General features: G+C 35.6%; 1 protein-coding gene across 4 annotated transcripts in view; it reads right to left on the bottom strand.

Annotated features, from left to right (window-relative positions):
• Positions 1 to 18,009, bottom strand: part of Shal (Potassium voltage-gated channel protein Shal) — an 83,992-nt gene extending 65,983 nt beyond the window's left edge. For all 4 annotated transcript variants that reach the window (XM_076131022.1, XM_076131020.1, XM_076131019.1 and 1 more), the window contains exon 1: positions 16,862 to 18,009. In XM_076131022.1, coding sequence (XP_075987137.1) covers positions 16,862 to 17,976 — 1,115 coding nt within the window. In that variant the 5' untranslated portion in view covers positions 17,977 to 18,009. The remainder of the gene's footprint in view (positions 1 to 16,861) is intronic.
• Positions 18,010 to 20,563: the final 2,554 nt, after the last annotated feature.

Here is a 20,563-nt window from a genome sequence, read left to right as displayed (position 1 = left end):
AGGGGTTAGGCCTTGAGTCCACCACGCTGGCCAAGTGCGGGTTGGGGACTTTGCATGCCCTCAATAAATGTATTAATCAAATTTTAGGCATGCAAGGTTTGGGATTCATACGAAACTAAAAACATAACTTTTCCTTAGAGTAAAGCCTTGTTTTGTTTTATTATGATTACTGATAGTGTTGATACTCATGCTCATGCAAAATATTGAAAAAATATTGGACAAGCAAACAAGCATGGTCTTGCTTTTAATCTTTCAATAATGCAACTTTTTCTTTATCAATTAAATGCTACCAAAACAAAGCTTATCACATTCAGGTTTAAAAAAAACAAGGAAATTGTCATCATCATCATCATCATCAAATATTTTTGCAATAGAAAACGCATTGATTTGCAATGTAGACGTATAAAAGTAAAACCTAAAATAAATTAATTCTTGTAAACAACTGTTTAGCAATAATTTTCTTTAAAATGTTTACAAATATTGTGGTACCACCACAAAACTAGAAAAGAACTATTGTGAAGACGATTATCTCTTTTAAGATAAATATCTTTTGCTCAATATATTACGTCGGGGAAAATGTCTTTTCGCATTATAGTATGTATGAACTTGTAATAAAATCTCTTTGGCTTCAAGAATCACAAATGAGTACACGGTTCATTAGGTTTCTTCCAGTGAGCTCGTGAGGTACCCAAATATCGAGCTTTTTTGTGTAGAGAAAAGATTTTATTACAAGTTCATACATACTATAATGCGAAAAGACTTTTTCCCCGACCTAATAATTAAAACGTTTTAACATACTCCCAAAAATTACAATGAAACATTTGACGCCATATCTCGTGCCAAGCCTCGTCACAAACATAGCTCAGCCGCGCACATGGCATGCGGCAGTGACAAGCAAGCTGTAGACACAATAACGTCTCAGCGCCACTACAAACTAACACAACTACACGCGCATAACTGCCAACTATTAGAGAAATTATAGAGAAATGCTATTGGTTTAGTCCGTTTGTATCTTTCTACTTTGACTTACTTATTTCATGTTTAATACGCAATTTACCTTTAAATGCCTAACGTTTCAGTACAGTTTGCACTCGCCGTTAATTAATTTTAAGGTAAAATGCGTTTTCGCGTTAATTCCCGTATCCACATTAAACATGCAACGCGAGAGTTTAAAAGTTACTTATTAAATTTATTAAGGACTAGTTTTGACTTGTGACTTTCTGGGAAACAAATTATCCTATGACATTTGCCGGGTCTCAAAAAATCACAGAGTTCTGACAGTTCTCACTCATTCTCTTCTTATTTTAATACTGTCAATTAAAACACTAAATTGCACTTACGTGTGTTTACTCGGAATGGGATCCACGAAAAAGTATTAAGATGGGCAAAATTATCAATAAATTGATTGGCGTAATTTGGAGACCTCGTCAAAAGTCAGAAAACTTCTAAAATAATGATCGTCAGGCCCTAATAAAGTTCTTTAGATTGACCACAAAATAGAGAAAAAAAAGAATGTTTGAAACTTCGGCTTATAAAAAAATACGCAACCGAAACCGCGTATATTATCTAATCAATTGACTAAAAAACACGCAGCTGTTTTCTCTATTTTTACTCCCACTATGTTTACCTAATCGAAGGTTTAACAATAAAGAGAAATACTGTCAACCTTCGTAATTTCGAAATGCAGCGACCAAATAGGTCAATGTCTGGACGCGCGTCACAACGTCCAAGGTTCTATACCTGGATGATGTATTTATAGCACGTTGTAATGTACTTAGTCATCGATACTAGATCGTTACTAAATAAAACGGGGAATAGATTTTGTGTGTGAGTGTATGTGTTTGTTGTGTGTGTGCATGCAATTGTGTGTTGTCATATGAGTGCACTATTGCATCCAGGAGTCAGGGGGGTGGCTTCAAAGGAAGTCAAGAAAGAGAGACTATCTTTATGTGTCTGTCTAAGTCTATGTATGTGCACATGCATTTGTGCAAATGTGTGTGTTCTTGTAGATTTGTGTGGGAAGTGAGTCAAAGGGTCTCAAGTCCCTCAAATTATTTCGAATTCCACAATTGCAAATTAATTCGTTTTTTTTTTTAATTTTCATTCGAAATGGATCCACCACTATATTACGTTGTTTGTCTGTTTGTGCATCTGTGTTCGTGTATGTGTGTGTGTGTGTGTTTGTGTGTGTGTGTGTGTTATGTTTATTTGTATCAGCTGAATGAAGGAAAATCGTGTTTGTTATTGTAAAACGAATAAACATTGGTTGTTATTGAAAACAAGACTTCATTGATCAAGTGAAGTTGTGTGAAACGAAACAATGGTGATCATGTGGTCTAAGGTGCATAGAACCTCTGAAAATGATTTTGAATAGCTTTTGTTTGCAACTCTCTCCATGTGGGAGAATTTACATTTACATGAAAATCATACATCCATACTTGCTTGACTTACTTTGTTTGTTTGTATGTTTGTCAATTGTTTGACAACAAGATTATTTACTCTTTTATTGTCTTTAAAACAACTTAAATTAATTAAATAAAACCAACTTAAAATATAATTAATGAAATTAAATACAGAAGATACCGCAGCATTAACCTGTACATTATTACACCAACACCCTTGAGATGAAACACAACCATAATTTCATATATTTACTAACACGTCACAAAATATACAATATTTTAGGGTCAAACCGCTTAAATATTTAACCCTCCGTCGCTCCCAGCGCTTGTGTTAAAACGTACAACAAGTTTAACTTTCCCTCTGGACGTTTTAGGGTTAAAATACTGTGACAAGTATTTAATTTCTTCATAATAGGCCTTCAAGGACTTACAGAAAGGTTACTGTCCAGGGAAGCTCAGTTCACAACCGTTTGATGGTTCGCTATGCTGTACATTGCTTAGTTCCTAAACTGAGAGAGATGAATTCGTTGAATCAAAGCAGCAATGTACTGTATAGTGGCTATTAAATTGACGTTTACTAGTTGTCAACTGAGATACACAATATGCATGCTTATTTCTCAAGAATCGTATCGGTTACCGTCTCACTGAGTTATGACTTTTAAAAGTGATGAAATAAAGAGTTTATAGGTTCGCTATAAACTGGTCCTGCACAGTTAGGTACTTCATAATTGTACACACGCGACACTATAGACTAAGACCTGCACAGTTAACTGTTTCCAAAGAAATTGACCACTGCTACCGAATATTGGCTAGACAAACATTGTTTAGTCGATCCAAAGGAAACCGAAATGGAAATCAAATTTTAAATATTTAGGTCAAATGTTAATAAGATAGTCGTTACGATTATTACTGAATGTACTTACTCGGAGGAAAATAATATAATTCATGATAGTTCTTTAAAAAGTTTTTGAGGGGAAGTATAGCTCTATAGCGTCTTAACTAATGTTATATTCTCAAGGCCTATTCCCACACTCACTTCTCGTGGAAAAGTTAGCTCAATAGTGTGACAGGACACCGAACAAAACAAGCGTGCCACAAAAAACTACTGTTAAAAAACTATTTCAATTAAACAAATAATTATAGAAAGAGACCACCGATACATCTATCTCGCTCTCCGATCAATAACTTCGCTTCGTAATAATTAACACAGTTCCGACCTACCTGCGCATCTGTTTTAAATAATAAACAAATCGGACATTGAACCTGGGAATAGGTATTCGCTTTGAAGTGAACGGAAGTAAGAAGGTCGTGGGTTCGATGCCGTGTTTGAATGTCATGTCATTTTTCAAGTGTTTTTGATGTATGAATGTGGGTTATTTTAAGAGGTAGACAGATGTTGAAAAAATAGGTCAAATGGTCATACTTTCATCATATTATTGGATGGGTAGCCGTCTCTATTTATACTAGAAAAAAGTGTCCATAAAAAATGTGTTAAAGAATTCGCAGGGTTGTAAGATTTCATTACGATGTTTTCCTTTACTGTTAGAACAAACGATTGTTAGTTTAGTATACGCATTACTTTGAAGTTCTTGGTTAATCGAAAAATCATTGGTGTAACCTACTCTGGCCCTGCATCCACAACACACTGTGTTAATGCGATAGCCCGTCTGTTACTCTCTCAATGCCAAACCACTGTCCCAATCTTGATGTAATTTTACAAAGGCATAATTGAGACACAGGTACACTTTATTATTATTATTTTAGTTTGCGAAACTAAAATAAACTTTTATCAATTGTGTTGGTTTCAAATGAAAAAATAATCGAAACTAGTTCATATTCCCACTGTCAATGTTACCCAAATGATTCAAAGTTACCCAGATTGACCCAAAAAAGTTTTTGTTTTTTGCAAATGCAACCCTAATGATACCCCTTATATGTAGTGGGGTATCAAACTTTATACGAAACTGCAAGGTCAGCCAGTAATACTATTTAAGATATCTGACACTTATCCATCGAACAATCCAACATATTAATCAAATCCAAATCCCAACAATGTAATCATATCTGCACCACCCGAGCATCGAACGTTGGAACTTTGCCAACGCGGCACGGTAACCATGAAACGTTGTTTACTCGTGATAACAAAATAAAAAATAACAGCTTTTGTTCTATGGTTCAAAGAGTGATGGTATTAGTTTATGGTTCTTGGAACAGATGGTCTGATGATTAACTGGTTATTAAGGTGTTAAGGTGAGGGTTGAAGGTGGGCTTTGATCGCTAAGAAATTTTCTTTGTATGTTTTGCATAAATAATCGAGTTATATAAATATCTTTTGGTGATATTCCGATTGGTTGGATTGTTTTTTTTTGTTAGATTAAATGTAATAGAACGCATATTGCAACGGGGCATGATTTTATTAAGGAATATAGGTGAAAAGAAACATATTATATTAAAATATGGGCAGTAATGAAAGTAGTGCGCGACTCGATCATGTGGCTTCTAGATCAATATCCGAGAAGTGTTGTCAATCTTTCATTTTATATCGTAATTTTTCTGAATATACGCTCTGTCTGATCTATATATAATATTTTTCAAGAATTTAGCTAATTAACCTGAGACCAAACATGTAATTGTCAAAACTTTAGTGTTGTTGTAGTTGTATACACCTGTCTACACCTTCAGTTACAACCAGCACAATGTTATACATATTATTTATTGATAGATTCAAGTAGTAAACTCTCTTATAAATTTATAAAAAGCTTTTATAGCATTGATATTTTCAGAAATCTAAAAACTCAATAAAATTTCAAGAAACATACTATTTAAAAAAGGTGTATGCCAACACAAAATATGGAACCTGCTAAACCATGGTCACAGTACCACATAAACAATAGCTGAATCATAGATAGGTCTGAAAAAATCTTGTAAACATTGGCACAGGTTCGACTCCGTGTCGCGACATTGTATTTACGTCGCTAAACGATTCCGTCTATTAGCTGAAACACAAACAGACAGTATAACGCTGCTTTATAACTGTACCAGTTTAAAATAAGGACACGTTTGTATTAGGCATATTGTTTGTTGCTTTAGTAGTTGACTAATTGACTACTAGTGAAACGACCTTTGTACCTACAGAAAAAAAATAAGATCAAAGTCACGGCAATATTATGATGCGAAATTCTGTTTTCTTTGTCTATTACCTGCGCTTTCATTGCTATTTCGATTAAATTTTGAAGGGTAGTTAGATGACTCCAAAATCAAACGTAGGGCATTAGGTGACTGATATGAAAAAAAAATCTATTATTTTCATTAATTAACGGACACAGGAGCATCTCTTTTAAAACAACTAACTTACATACTAATGTATATACCACAACCATGACCTACAACTTCTCTTGGCGAGCATTTCGTTCACCACATGACAACAATGTTCGTCAAAATAACACCCTGTCAGCTTCAGCATAAACTACGCAACAAACAATCAGCACAGCGTATCATCCGCCACAAGATAAATGGTCGCGTGGTCGTGTGTATAATGACGTCACTGTGCTGTTACGTCTACGGGATTCACCTACGCGTACATTTTACTAATCACTCCATTTATTTTACACTGAAAGAATTCGATGAGTAAGCTGTGTTTTTATAGAGGTAAATATAATAAATTAAGCCATTACTGTCTTACCGTTGTGTATGGGGCTACCGTAATGAAAGAGGGATTAGTCATTGAAATCACCACGCTGACCAAGTATGGGGATGCCCAAATTTTTCATTTTTCACCCCCTTTGGGAGTTATCTGAGAAATAGTTTTTCTTACGATATTTTTGTTTTTGTTAGAGCGAGTAGTAGCCATTAGTAAATGAATTGCTGTTCGTTAGTCTCGCTAAAACTCAAGAACGGCTGGATCGATATGGCTTATTTTTGTCTTGAATTATTTGTGGAAGTCCAGAGAAGGTGTAAAAGGTGAATAAATTTAAAAATGCGCAGCCTGAAATTTGAAAATGCGTCCGTTTTTGCAAATCATTGTCTATTTTTTTGTCTGTCTCTCATGATTTTTCCGCTAAACTGTAGAACTGGCTATAGAATCCATGGTTGGAATCAAGCAAAGCATCATATTGACACCTTCTTATGAAAACAGTTATTCAGAAAAAGTCACATATTTTCATGAAAAAGAGAGAATATTTTCAAACTATCTCTGCTATAAGGTCAATTTGGGTAACTTCGAATCATTTGGGTAACATTGACAGTGGGAATTTGAACTAGTTTCGATAATTTTTTCATATGAAAGCAACACAATTGAAAAAATTTTGCAAAACTAAAATAAACCTTTATGAATTGTGTTGTTACACAGGTTGACTGTACCTCCAAAGCCTCCATTTTCAGTGTATTTTAATAACAGTGTATCGGAGTACGTGTTTCTGATGGAGCCTGTAGAAAAGATAAACCACGCAACGTGAATCTAATGTAAATATACACAGAAACCAATTTATTTATACAAATTCTATATTTTTCAAAGAGTTTTAATGATATTTTCAGTTTTTTTAATGTTTGTTGTGGTTCAATTTTAACCTTAGAGACCTTTTTATTATCATTTAGCCTGATCCCATGTCCGTCAGGATATAAGTTACTATTACTATTCTTACTTATTTTATATGTTTTATTTTATTTTGCATTGGCAAGTGGTGCTAAACCTCAGCCAAATCATTTAATAGTATATTTTTTAGAAAGAAAACGTACTGTGTCGTCCCCACTTTGCGTGGGATATAGACAAAGAACATTTTATATTGTAAAAACAAATGCTACGCTTTCTAACAGCGGAAAATAAAGGTTGAGTCAAACCGTGACCACGTACGGTGCAATTTGGTCGAAATGTCGGGAAACTTTTATCAATCAATCGTGTTTCAGACCCGTTGCATTATAGCATTACGGGATATTATTTAGATCTTAGAATAAAAATACATTTCATGTCAGTTCTTGTGAATCCTTCATTTATTTCCCTATTTTTAAAATGTCGCTTTTATTCACCCTTTCAGTACACGCGCTCACTCAATTTAAAAATAACATTTATGACTCTTAATATGCGATTTATTGCACATTTTTATGTTCTACTTGAATTTCATGAGTGTGTGTACGTCAATGCGTTAAAACTATGAAAAGGAACGTTTATTCTTGTTTTAATACTTGAAATATGAGGTTAAAGTGACGGTAGTGCAGGTACGATTAATAAACTAGACTTTACTCGTGACTTTGCCTATAAATTCGCGAAAGAGACTACAATACTATGCAGTTAAAGTTATTTTAATTATTAAAAGATCTTAGATTAATAAAAAATAGTTAACGTATCTAAGAAAACGAGTTTTTGATATAAAAAGCGTTTTCAAATCTGATTTATAGTTCCAATTGTTTCCAAGCTTCCCTCAGCGTGGAAGGAAATTTCATAAGATAGGGAATTTCGAAAAGAAAAGGGTAAGCTTTTGCCCAGCAGTGGGATACAAAATAAAATCTAACACTCCTAAATTAACGGTAAAATATGTTTTTAGAAATTAACTTTATTTAGTTTGAAGTTTTATAGTTATATACAATTTTGCTTGTTTAGTGTTAAATGATTAGCACTAAAATAAAACTAACCATAATATAAATAAATGCAGCAAAAGAACAAAGAACTGTATTCAAGAGTTTATCTGAAACATAAAGAACATTTTACACTCTGTGGTTTCAACTGCGAGCGAATAAAAGATACGCTAAGAGAAAATCTGAAACGACTGAAAACTGAATATAAAAATAGAATTACATTAAAACTTAAATGTATATGTACAGAATAAATATATTTTTTAAGTTAATATATACATTATTTTACAAAATTACTTTTAAAATAAAACTTAACTATAAATAACAGAATAAATAGTTAAGTGTATCTTTAGCAGAAGCAGTAGCGAGTGTTATTTTTAAGTATTAAGTAATTCTCTTTATTCGCAGTGATAGAACTGCCAACTTCGCTCGCAATTCATGGATTTTTTTTTTGATAAACAAGCGTGTAAACTTTCAAACTGTCTTTGTGACGCTTTTTATCATAATCGATTAGGCCGGTCGGTTTATTTATGAGGTGTAACAGACGGACAGATTTTTGCACAATTGGATAAGTTATATATGTATATAATACCGGAATGATCTAATGGATAGGTTATACAACACTTATCCGTAGGTCCTTAACCTAAGTGTTATTTGTAAGTCCTGAATTAAGGTCTTTGGGTCACTTTTATCTCTAACTAGATGCCACCCGCGACTTCGTCCGCGTGGAAACCATTGCCGTGTAAATACCGACCCCTCGGGAACTCCGGGATAAAAAGTCTATGTGTTATTCTGGGTCTTCAACTACCTACATACCAAATTTCATTGTAATCGGTTTAGTAGTATTAGCGTGAAAGAGTAACAAACATCCATACATACAAACTTACATATATGCATACTCACAAATTTTCGCATTTATAATATTGGTAGGATAATGGTTTAAAACCAAAGGACTATGGGCAAAAATGTATGGGCTCCGTCCCCACCTACCAACAAACATGGAACTGATACCAACGTGTTCATAAAGTGCCCCTTATTTAATTAAAATCCTTTGTTTTTGATAAATCAGTGGGAATATATATTTAAAAAAAAAAACAATTTGTAATTATTATTTAACGTATATTTTTATTTTACACTAGCTGACCCGCGCAACTTCGCTTGCGTCACCTAAGAGAATGGGGTCAAAATTTTCCCCGTTTTTGTAACATTTTTCGTTGCTACTCCGCTCCTAATGACCGTAGCGTGATGTTATATAGCCTATAGCCTTCCTCGTTAAATGGGCTATCTAACACTGAAAGAATTTTTCAAATCGGACCAGTAGTTCCTGAGATTAGCGCGTTCAAACAAACAAACAAACAAACAAACAAACAAACTCTTCAGCTTTATTATATTAGTATAGATTTGTAAGTTATTTTAACATTATTGTTATATTACAGTACTAACTCATATGTATAATAGTGTCCTCCTAGCCGATATACAGCTACGGCGGTCAGTTTCATTGAAACTGGCCATCTGTGACTTTGTTTATAGTGTCCAAGTGTGTGCACAATACACAGGTACACTCTCTATTCCATCACTCTCATAGTTTGGTGGGACGGATAACCGACACAACCAGTGAGAGGTCAGGCGCAGGACCGACGGCTTTACGTGCTCTCCGAGACACGGAGGTCTTCGACCTCAACTTCCTAACTCCGGGCAATCTCTAGGAAATTCTTAACAGAAAATCTCAGAAAAGACTGTTTGGCCCTACCCAGGATTCGAACCCGAGACCTCTCGCACCGCAGTCGCATATACTACCGACCGCGCCACAGAGGCACTCATATGTATATACTTATAATTATCATTTCCATTATATGGTTAATACATGTTATTGATTTCATATTTCAATAATTATTTTTACTCGTCAATTATAATGCTGTCTAACAGATGCGCTGGCAGATTAAAATCTGATCAGATCTAAAATCGTGGGTTGGAGAGCGGGGGGAGGGGGTTATTTTGTACCCAGCTATCTTTATGTGCATGCGGCGTCCGCCGCTGTGCACTAATTAATAAATAAATGAGCATGTATTTTGGAATTAGTCGTCAATAATACGTTAACGAGATATTTGTTTAAACGTAAGATACTATGAGAACCCCATGCATTTGGGCAATGTCGCCATAGTATAAAAATATCGTCTTGCCAAGATATATCAATTGAGCTACATTTCATTTTTGTTGATGGGTGGGGACGATTCCGCCCATAGTCCTTTCATTTAATAAGATACTTGATAATCTCGAATCAAACAAAGACTATATTTCCCAAAAATCTATGTATATGAAGCAAATATATAAAGCTCTACAATTTATTGTTAACATTTCCCCCTCAATATCGGATTGAAATAACAATGGCTATTGATTCAATCCTGTTCAACCAATAGAAAATATCCGAGTTACACAGAAACAGTTATAACAATCCGAATAATAATATAACTATAATATATTTGACCCAGGCTCCACCTGAATCAAAGTAGGTCATACTTGTGACTATACATCCCGCTAGAAATGGGATTGTCCCGTTTCCAAACTATTTGCGAGTTATAACAATTTCCTCCCGAACGATATTTTGCTACGACGACCAGTTTCATTGAATCCAGCCAACATGACTTTGTTTATAGTGTCCGAGTGTGTCCCCAAATACACGGGTACACTCTCTATTCCCTTATTCTCATAGTCCGGTGGGATGGATAACCGACACGACCAATGAGAGGTCAGGTGCAGGACCGACGTCTTTACGTGCTCTTCAAGGCAACGAGGTCTACGTCTTCAACTTCCTAACTCCTGGCAATTTCTGAGAAATTCTTAACAAAAAAATCTCTGAAAAGACTTTTTGGCCCGAACCAGGACTTGAACTGGACTTGTGAGGCACTGGCATACGCTTTTTGTATACCTAGTTCAATTGATAACCTTTCTTATCACCTACCTGTTAATTTTTATTTTAATATATCAACATTTTATAAAATTAACTTCAATTCCAAAAATCCCGCTCTAATCTCAGAGTGGTCACATTAGTCTTGCCATATTTGCGTAAAGACGGAGGGTATCGCAGCAGAGCACATACATTACTGGCTGTGTTCGCGACTGCGTAATGTATGCTTATTGAAATCCCTTATAGAGCGGAGATAGTCATCAATCACGGGAAAAGCTCAATGATTTTGTTCGTTTTGATATAGGGTTATGAAAATTGCAAGCTTTCGCAAATTTGAATAAGCTTTTTAGAAATAAGTTTCATTAAAGTATTTTTTATTATTAAAATTAACTGTTCTTGTAGTGACAACGACTGCTAATCATGAGATCCCGCATTTGATTCTTATGTTGTACAAAATCTTGGTTTCCTATTTTATCTTGAAATAGGGTTGAATTCGTATTTCTGAAAAAATAATTAATTTATTTTGTATAATTTGCATGCCTAATGGTGAAATATGGCGATACTGTGAAATAGTTTTGTAAGATCTTTGTATATTACCCATATTTGCAAATAAAAATTATGAATTATGAATTCTAGTAAAAGTTATTAGGTAATTCAGATGTACAGATCCAACGTTATTGATTGCAGATAAAGTAGTTTCAGTTAGTTTCAGCCGGTACATAGATAAAAGAAATACAAACAAACACAGTTTTCCATTACAATATTAATATACCAATAGTATAGTTATAATTAAACAGCCTTGAACACGATGTCACCAGTTCGATTCCGTTTGATATAAATGCATATAATTCAGTCGCTTACGTCATTCGCGTTAAGGAAAGTGTACATCATGTTCGCACGTCGTTTCAAAGCAATAAAGAAGAAAGTTTTATTTTTGTATGTTTGTATTTTTGTAAACATCGTCTAAGAGCTGTTTAACGCATCGTGGGTATACGGCAAATATTTATATAAACATATAATTCTTCTGTAAGTGTGTATGTCACTGAAATTCTCTTAAACGACTGGACCGATTTTGATGAAATTTTTTGTGTGTGTTCAAGGGGATCTGAGAATGGTTTAGATTCACAAAAAAAAACTCGCGTCACAGTTTTCGTTGCAATACTTCTCCGAAACGCCTTGACCGATTCTCATGAAATTTTGTGAGCATATTGAGTAGGTCTGAGAATCGGCCAACATCTATTTTTCATACCCCTAAGTGACAATATATTTTTTTTTTATTTAGATGGCAAAACAACGTTTGCCGGGTCAGCTAGTAGGAATATATTCACATTTGAAATTGTAACTGAATATATCATTATTTCTCTTTTCGTACAATATACTATCCAATATTGATTCGTAGTATTACGAATGCAGAAGTCTATCGGTCTTTTACGCTTCCACGATTAAACTGCTAAACCTTTTATCGTGAGTGTTCTTTAGAGATAGTTGAAGTATGTAATATAGAACCTAACATAAGCTACTATTCCCAAAAAAAAAATATGCACTGTTGGTACAGTGCATATTTTTTTTTTGACTTGTGCCAAATCCTCAAGAAAATCGTATAACATGACGAAAGCATAAATAAACCTGTAAGTTGAAATATTAGGACAAAAATCATCAGCATTTATCCCCCTCAAAAAAACTGCATTTCCCATATTATATAGTTTTAAGATATTGCTAGTTTTTCAAACTCTACCCTACATTCCCTTATCAATAAAACAAAAAACCTGATAAATAACTCTAATATATCATAGTAACGATCCACTCAAATATTTGCATGACTAAAGTATAGCTACTAAAACTTATCCAACTAGTTTTGAAAAAATACGTTTATATGTGAGGAATAATAAATAGGCTCTGTGGTGCAGTCGGTAGTATATCTGATGATCATGAGGTCTTGGGTTAAATACCCAGGTCTGGCAGACTAATTTGGTTTTAATACCGAATTGCTAAACGGTAAAAATTATAAAGTATCGTAACCATATAATTCCCAACGCGTTTAAACCAAATGAGTAATTTAGTATTCTGTGTTCAAACTGAAATAGTTTCAAAACTTTAACTTAGCCTTATTTTAAAATTTAAATTAAAATATATTTCAGTATTTATTGCATGGGACTAAGGTTATATTATTTATGGCGAAAGGTATATAAAAAAAAGAACCCCGAAGGCCTTCTAAACTAACCTACCCATGTCGCTTTGCCCAAAACTCCTTCTTTATAACTATGTTACGGTATATAATTATACCGTAACATAGTTTTTAAACTCCGGCTTGTTCGGACTTTTACCATTGAGAGTTGGTAAATCTTAGGATTTACCACTGTTCGGGCTTTTACAGTAACATATACACCTCTACTTACACCTCCTGGTATAAAAGGCGTGATATTATGTATGTATTAACGTATTACCTACTATGTTATGACGTCACGTGTATCGTGTTATGACGATAGCAATAAAATGTCGATCAAATATTATAATAACTTAGTTTTATTTGAGCTTCTCATGTTTCATTCATGGGTTTTTTATTATTTGCTTTTGATATTGGTTTATTTTTAGATGAAATCTTTGACATTTATATTATTTCTGAACTAATGTTAAATTTAATAAATCTATATATTATTATACCACATATTGATACTAATCATTAGTTTAATTATCAGCAGTTATAATTTTTAAAACTACATTTAATGAATTCATTACCAGTTCGGAAGGTAGGTTTCTCGTTTAGCGCTAAGTAAATTTAACAGATTTACATATCAATGTCGATGTAAGAAAATACATTTACCGACAACCATATAAAGGTACACTTTCAAGCTATAAAGCATACTGTGGTCTCTTTAAAAACAAGACACTTACATAGCCTACTAAGACATGAAATTAAAAGTTGAGAAGAGAGAGAAGTTCTTCTTTTCCTAAAAAAAATACTGTAAATATTTTGTTAAGACTTGAAATACTAATAGTTTACACATTAGAAAATCTGTCAACGCAAACAAAATCACAGACACCCGCATTATTATAATAGAAAACGTAAAAACTAAGTCGTTTTCCTCCTATTTCTCTCAATACATTTTCTATAAAATTAAGTAGACTCTATCTGTCGAACAATTAGCAATTTAACCATTTTCCAATCTCAGTACGATGCAATTATGGCAATGTGCCTTGGAACCGTAATTAGGGCTATGGGAATGAGATTCTGGAACGAAATGGACTGCAATATCGCATTTGCCGTTTGAGTTAAGCTAACGTTGGGTACGGGTATTTTACTGATGGGATTTTTTTTATATTGGCCTGCACTTTTGATACGTAACGGTGTTCCGTGTGCTTTTTAAAGACCTATGAAAATATTAATAATCATAATGATTATGAATATTTTCATTGGTTTTAACAATATTCCTGTTAGGTGTAAATCATTGATGATGCAAAGAACTGCTATGTACCAACACTACCGATCACAATTTGGTCACATTGGTGATCACAAGTTGGAATTAAATCAATATATTTTATTAAGGTGCTAATAATATTATTTTATAACACGGGAATAAAATATTTTCTACAACATCTGATACTCATGTAATTATTAAGTTTTCCCCAGTGCAGTCAGACTGCTGGGTCGGATACTCCTTCTAGAATAGCATAGCATCACTTGGGAGGCGAATACTTAAATTGTTAGGCTATAACAGTGTTTGTACTGCCACCAATAAAATATTGAAAAAACTGTGAAAATTACAGTTCAAATTCACATAGTTGGCTGTAAGAAAGTGCCTTTAATACAGTTTGTTGCCAAAAAATAAACGCCTAAGCTATTAAAACTTCATCATTAAAGTTTGACGTGTAGACGCTGCGTCATGCAAGTTTGACAGTTTTGCCTGATGAGTGATGGACGTTGATTGGCTGGTGTGGTGAGGGCGAGAGGCTCAAGCTGTTGGCAAAGTGCATTTGAACATGCCATGTTGTTGAAATGTGAAGAAAAGATTGAAATTTTGAAAGGTAAGGTCTTAGGGTAATTGTGTGGTTCTTTTTACGGTTTTTTTTTTAAATATATGAAGTTCAAATTCGTTGCTATGCAGATATAGAATTTATGTGGAAATAGTTCTCTCCCAAGGCGTGAAAATACTAGTGTTTAGTTATTATAGTAGAGTGATCGTTATGAATTTACTTGGGTACCGTACGTATTTTGTTATTGTTTTATGTAAAATCGTGCAAAATTGAGTCAGACTATAAATTGATTGATGTTTGTTATATTGGATATATAAAAATGTGGTATTTTTGATAATAGGTAAGTTGTCCTTTAATTTCCACAAAAAAGATTCTAAGGTTTGAAAATTCTCTTTGTCTAAAAGAAATTCAAAAATCGGATTTTATACCCAGAAACGTATTAAAATATTAAAATGCTCATTATTTCTAGGCTTTAACAAAACCTGTACATAACACTACAAATACATAAAATACAATAAATCCACAATACAATAAAGCTAAAACAAACAATATAGTCACACCGAACCCTCTTGATACTCCGATCACCGAGAGTTACGACAATAGAATAAAGGACCAAGATTATTTATGACATTGTTATGTTCAACTATCAAACTGAAACTGAAGCGAATGTTTCAGGTTATAGCTAGCGAAGGATTGTGGTAGCTGAATATTTGGAATGGTGATAGAAAATATCTTATTTTTTATTTAATTTTGGTTTTTCCGGAAACCGTGTTTAAGATATCGAAGGTTTTACAAGGAAAATACAAATGCTATTTCTATTTAAGAAAATTTTAGTTTTTTTTGTAAAATAGTGGATACTGCTACTGGAGACTATATTACTGGAGACTTTATTATTTTAGCATGTATAATACTTTAAACATAAATACATACAACGACAAAATAACCAACAGTTCATAGCTTAAATTCAGTACATAACTGTTAAAAATGTCAGTTTGAATATCACAAAACCGTCTTTAACTTAAAATGTTTAGTCATCAGAAACCGATTCTTACCGAAAACCGCTAATTTATCGTAAAAACTCTTTGATCTAACCTCATCGATCAAACCCTTACGAACAAAGCGACACAAACACAAGGGCAGCTCTCTTAAATCCCTTCCATTCAAGTGCAGTACAAGTAATCCCTTTCAGCTTTATCCTCACACAAAGAAATATATATACAAATATACTATGTAATAAATAAGAGGCTTTTTTTGATAGAACTCTCTGTAAAAGGTGCCGAGATGTCGAGATTAAAATTTCAATTTGCGATTTTAAATTACGCCTAATGGGATGGTGATTCGATATCACATGTATGATGGAAAATATCGAGATAATTATGTTGAGTATTGATTGTCATACGATAAGAATTGCCAAGCTAAGGGTGGTTTGAATTTTCAATCGTAAACTTAACAAGTTACTGCACAAAACTTTAATAAAATACTGCGGATAAAACATGTCTGTTTAAGTAATGCACAACGAACCAACATCCAAATAAATTCATTAAATATTCATGGAGAATAATTTTCAGAAAGCGGTTAACTAAATCCCGAACCGTCATAGATATATAACTTTACGACCCCCGGGAGCGAGACAGAGACGAAAAATCCGCAAACACCCGCAGCCTGAGAGAAATAATTTAATAAAAACACCGCAATCCACGCACAGCATCCACTGGACCACGACACCTGGACCCATGAGACGCAACCCATTTGTTCAAACTCCAGTGATAATCACTCAGCGAACGAAAAAAAAACAAATTAAAACCGTATAAAAACGTCAATAATTCAAGTTAAACATTTTACGATGTCGAAGCGGCAAATAGCCGCCATGACACTTATTTTCCCGCGTACATATTTAATGGCGTCGACAGGTGTCAGATATGCGCAACATTTGTTTAATCATCTTTTAATGCAAAATGAACGATCGACGCGATCGATAAACTGTATCGTACAGCAACGTGTATAGTGCAGTACTCACCCCAGCGTTGTCATAGTCACGATGGTGTACCAGAAGGCGGCCGGGATCGACGTGAAGTTGGTGTCCTGCTCGTTCTTCTCAGCGTAGAACATCACCGTAGCGAAGATGATGATGGCCATCGCCAGCGAGAACACCAGGAAGCCCAGCTCACTGGCGCACGACTTCAACGTGTAACCCAAGATCCGCAAGCCCTGAGAGTGCCTGGAGAACTTGAAGATACGGAACACTCTGAACACTCTCAGGGTGACGAAGGCTCCCGACACGTCGTCGTTGTCGGTGATGCCCAGACCGATGTAGTACGGTAGAATGGCCACCACGTCTATGATCGACATCACAGATCTGACGAATTTGCAACGATCCGGCGCTGCAAACAGCCGCAGTAAATACTCGGCGGTAAATATCATCACACACGCAGTGTCCAAGCAGAAGAACACAATTTTGTATCGCTCGCCGCACGGCAGCGTGCCGGCACGGCCGGGCCGGTGGCCGCACGGCACGGTCTCCACTACGTTGGCCATCACCGACACGGCGATGAAGAACCCGGTCACGTAGTAGAACACGAGGGCGGCGGTCGAAGTGTGGGGGTTCTCGAACGCCCGCCACATCTTCTGTCGTAAGTCTGTGAGCTGAGGCAGGCTCTGATCTCCCGCCTCGCTGAGTTTATCGTCCATGAGTCGCTCTGCGTTCTCACGCTTCCTGTCCCTGTAGTCCTCATAACAGCAGTCGCCGATCACATCAGGGAGGATGCCAAAGAAGGCGAGCTCCTCGTCGTACCCCGTGAGGCACTCGTGTTTGGGATAATGCAATTTTCCCGTTCTGTAGTAGTTGAGTATATGTCGGAATATATCCGGATCTCTGTCGAAGAAGTATTCCCTGCTGTCCTCGTCGTAGAAGAACTCCCTCTCTGTGGAGCCGAGGAGGGAGTCGGGGTATTTCTCGAGCGTGTTCCGCCATGTCTCGAAGCGGCGCCCGGAGACGTTGATCAGGAGCTTCTCGTCCTCGGCGCGGCGGCGGTCTTTGGGGACAGGCGGGGGCGGGAGCGGGTGTGTAGCGATGGGGACCCATCCGATGGCGGCTGCTCGGGCGAACGGCAGCCAAGCGGCGACGGACGCCATAGCGCGGGCGGCGTGAGCGGCACCGCCGCAACAACTGACGCCCCCCCTCACGCCACTATTTCGGGCCGCCCAGATGAGCGCGGGGTTGCCACACGCAGACTCTAATTAGGATTATCTTTGGACATTGTTTTGTGATCTATTTCTGTGTGTTTAGTCTCGTATTATAATTGTTTACGATGAGCCATGCACTCTACTACTGCACTTTGATTCTGATTCCCAAAAATACAATTACTAAATATTTATTGCAATTATTTTGATGACAATATTTTTATTTCTTAGCTATTTTTAGTTGGTTAATTACGTGAAATCTATTTACTGTTTTGTTTTTGTATTATTTAAACTGTAAACTTGCAAAATCATCCATTAAAACAGTGGTTTTAGCTCAATACAATATCAGCATTTTTTATAAGATTAATTTTAAATAAAACGCTCACAACTAACGATCAAAATCATAGTTAGACATCACAGAATCATAATCACAACACACGAAGTTCATTAACAAACTTTCCTTTATAATTTAACTAACCAATATTTTCCCATATTTCTGGGGAAAATCTCCAACCGTCGGCCACCCTCTCCCGGGAGCATTTCAACTGCGCTTGCGTGAAACGTGACGTCACTGCCTAATAAATTGATTTTCAGCTAGCCATCTCTGTCTCACGCACTAAACAACACATCATAGCGTCTCGCTCGCACACTTTTAAGCTCTAGTGACCTTTTGTATATTTTTCAGTGGTCCGAAGAGTTTTGTCAAAGGCTTTTGTCTTCAGCAACTGAAAAGCTCTGAATTTAGCTTTGGGCTAGTTTTTGACGGCGAACGGGTGATAGAGCGAGTTAAGCGTCACTTGTCGAGGTATGAAATGTGATGGGTGGCCGTTGACCCTGGAATGAAGCGGGAGGCTGTTGCAGTAGCCTATATTTCGTAGCCTTAGCCTATTTTTAGTAGCCGCCAGTGGAGAGGTGATTGGAGAGGCGGGTGGGTTACGGGCTATAAAATGTAATGCCAACTTGCAAATGTGTGTCTGAAGTGGCTAATGTTATTTTGTTCACTAATATTTTTTAATTCCCCAACCCACAATTGGCCAGCGTGGTAGACTCAAGGCCTAACCCCTCCCTCATTTCGGGCGGAGACCTTTGCCCAGCAGTGGGACATTATTGGGTTAAATTTAACTTTATTTATATTTTTTTTATTATTGACATTTTATAAGTAATATAAAGCCCTGTAAGCAAGAACTAAAAGGCCAAGTCAAGTCAAATTAACAGACAAGTCTTGTTATTTAATAACAAGACTTGACTTGACTTTCAGCGTCATGAACAATGAGAGTACCTTCTAAATTATCACTTACAGAATTTTCAGTTGACATAGAAATAAACAGAACTGTATCATAAAATTATAAATCTAAATAAACACATTTAAAAATATTCTCGAGCATATTTTTAAGGACAACGTCACATCAAATATTATAATCCTCAAACCTGGGACTTTACAAACACAAACAAATACAAAGTACACGTAAACCCTAAAAAACTGTTTATGAATCGTTCAAATATTTGCTGTGAACGGGAACCGAAACAAGGACAATATGGTAGTATATCACCCAATTCTTCCTGAGTAAATGAATTAAAAATATTCTTAATTTTTTTTATTTTGAATGCCTGTTATATATTAAGATTGAAGCAAGTTACGAAATACTGGGTGTATTTCATAACTTGCTTCCTTTCACTAATAACTTATTATTTTATTTTCTTTTTTTAGAAGACACCTCCCTCACTTAGAATTGCTCTTGTGTCGCAGGGACATTGACAAACATACAAGCAACGGACGCAAGGTAAAACCAGACCCGAAATAACTATCTGTGGATCGCACAAATAATTGTTCCGACTAGGAATCGAACCAACAAACCTCCCCATGCGGTAACGGCGTGGCGGCCTAAACCACTGCGCTACGGAGGCAGTTAAAGTCCAGTATGTACCAACAACCTCTTGTTATTCTTTCACGTAAAACTGCTAAGCCGATTGATGTGAAATTCGGCAGAGTACGAAAGATTTATGATGCAATGCACTTAGCGACACAAGTTCGAGCTCTGATTTATCACAACTTTATTAGTATTGCGGATTCTTAATTAAACACGAGATTACGATTACTAGTGTTTCCGCACTACAGCTGTTTCCCAATTTTATCTTAATAGCTGTGGGATTTCAATTTCTGCTCTGAACCAAATCATTATCTCCCTTTTTAAAGTTGTGGTGTAAATACTAGAAAAACATGAACACTTAGAAAAAAACGACAAAATCTTGCCTACCTACCTGAACGGAGTTAAAGCAGTATTTGAAGAAATACAAGTCCCTAACCGACACTTGATTAGAGACTCTACAAGACGGGGCTACCTGATTGGAGACTCTGCTGAACTCTGGTTTAGCATTTTCCTCAACAAACCTAATATCACACCGAGATGTATTCATTTTATCACATTGGTTAATGCTTCATCCAAATATTTGCGTTATTGTGTATACTTACTCTTCTTTATTGTCAACTAGCTGGCTCGCACGGCTCCACACAAATAGAAATTTTCATCTCATTTTTAAC

The sequence above is a fragment of the Anticarsia gemmatalis genome, chromosome 25 (genome assembly GCF_050436995.1).
Source record: "Anticarsia gemmatalis isolate Benzon Research Colony breed Stoneville strain chromosome 25, ilAntGemm2 primary, whole genome shotgun sequence".
NCBI lineage: Eukaryota > Metazoa > Arthropoda > Insecta > Lepidoptera > Erebidae > Anticarsia > Anticarsia gemmatalis.
The sequence above is the reverse complement of the archived record's forward strand: the minus strand, read 5'-3'. Positions and strand labels throughout refer to the sequence as shown.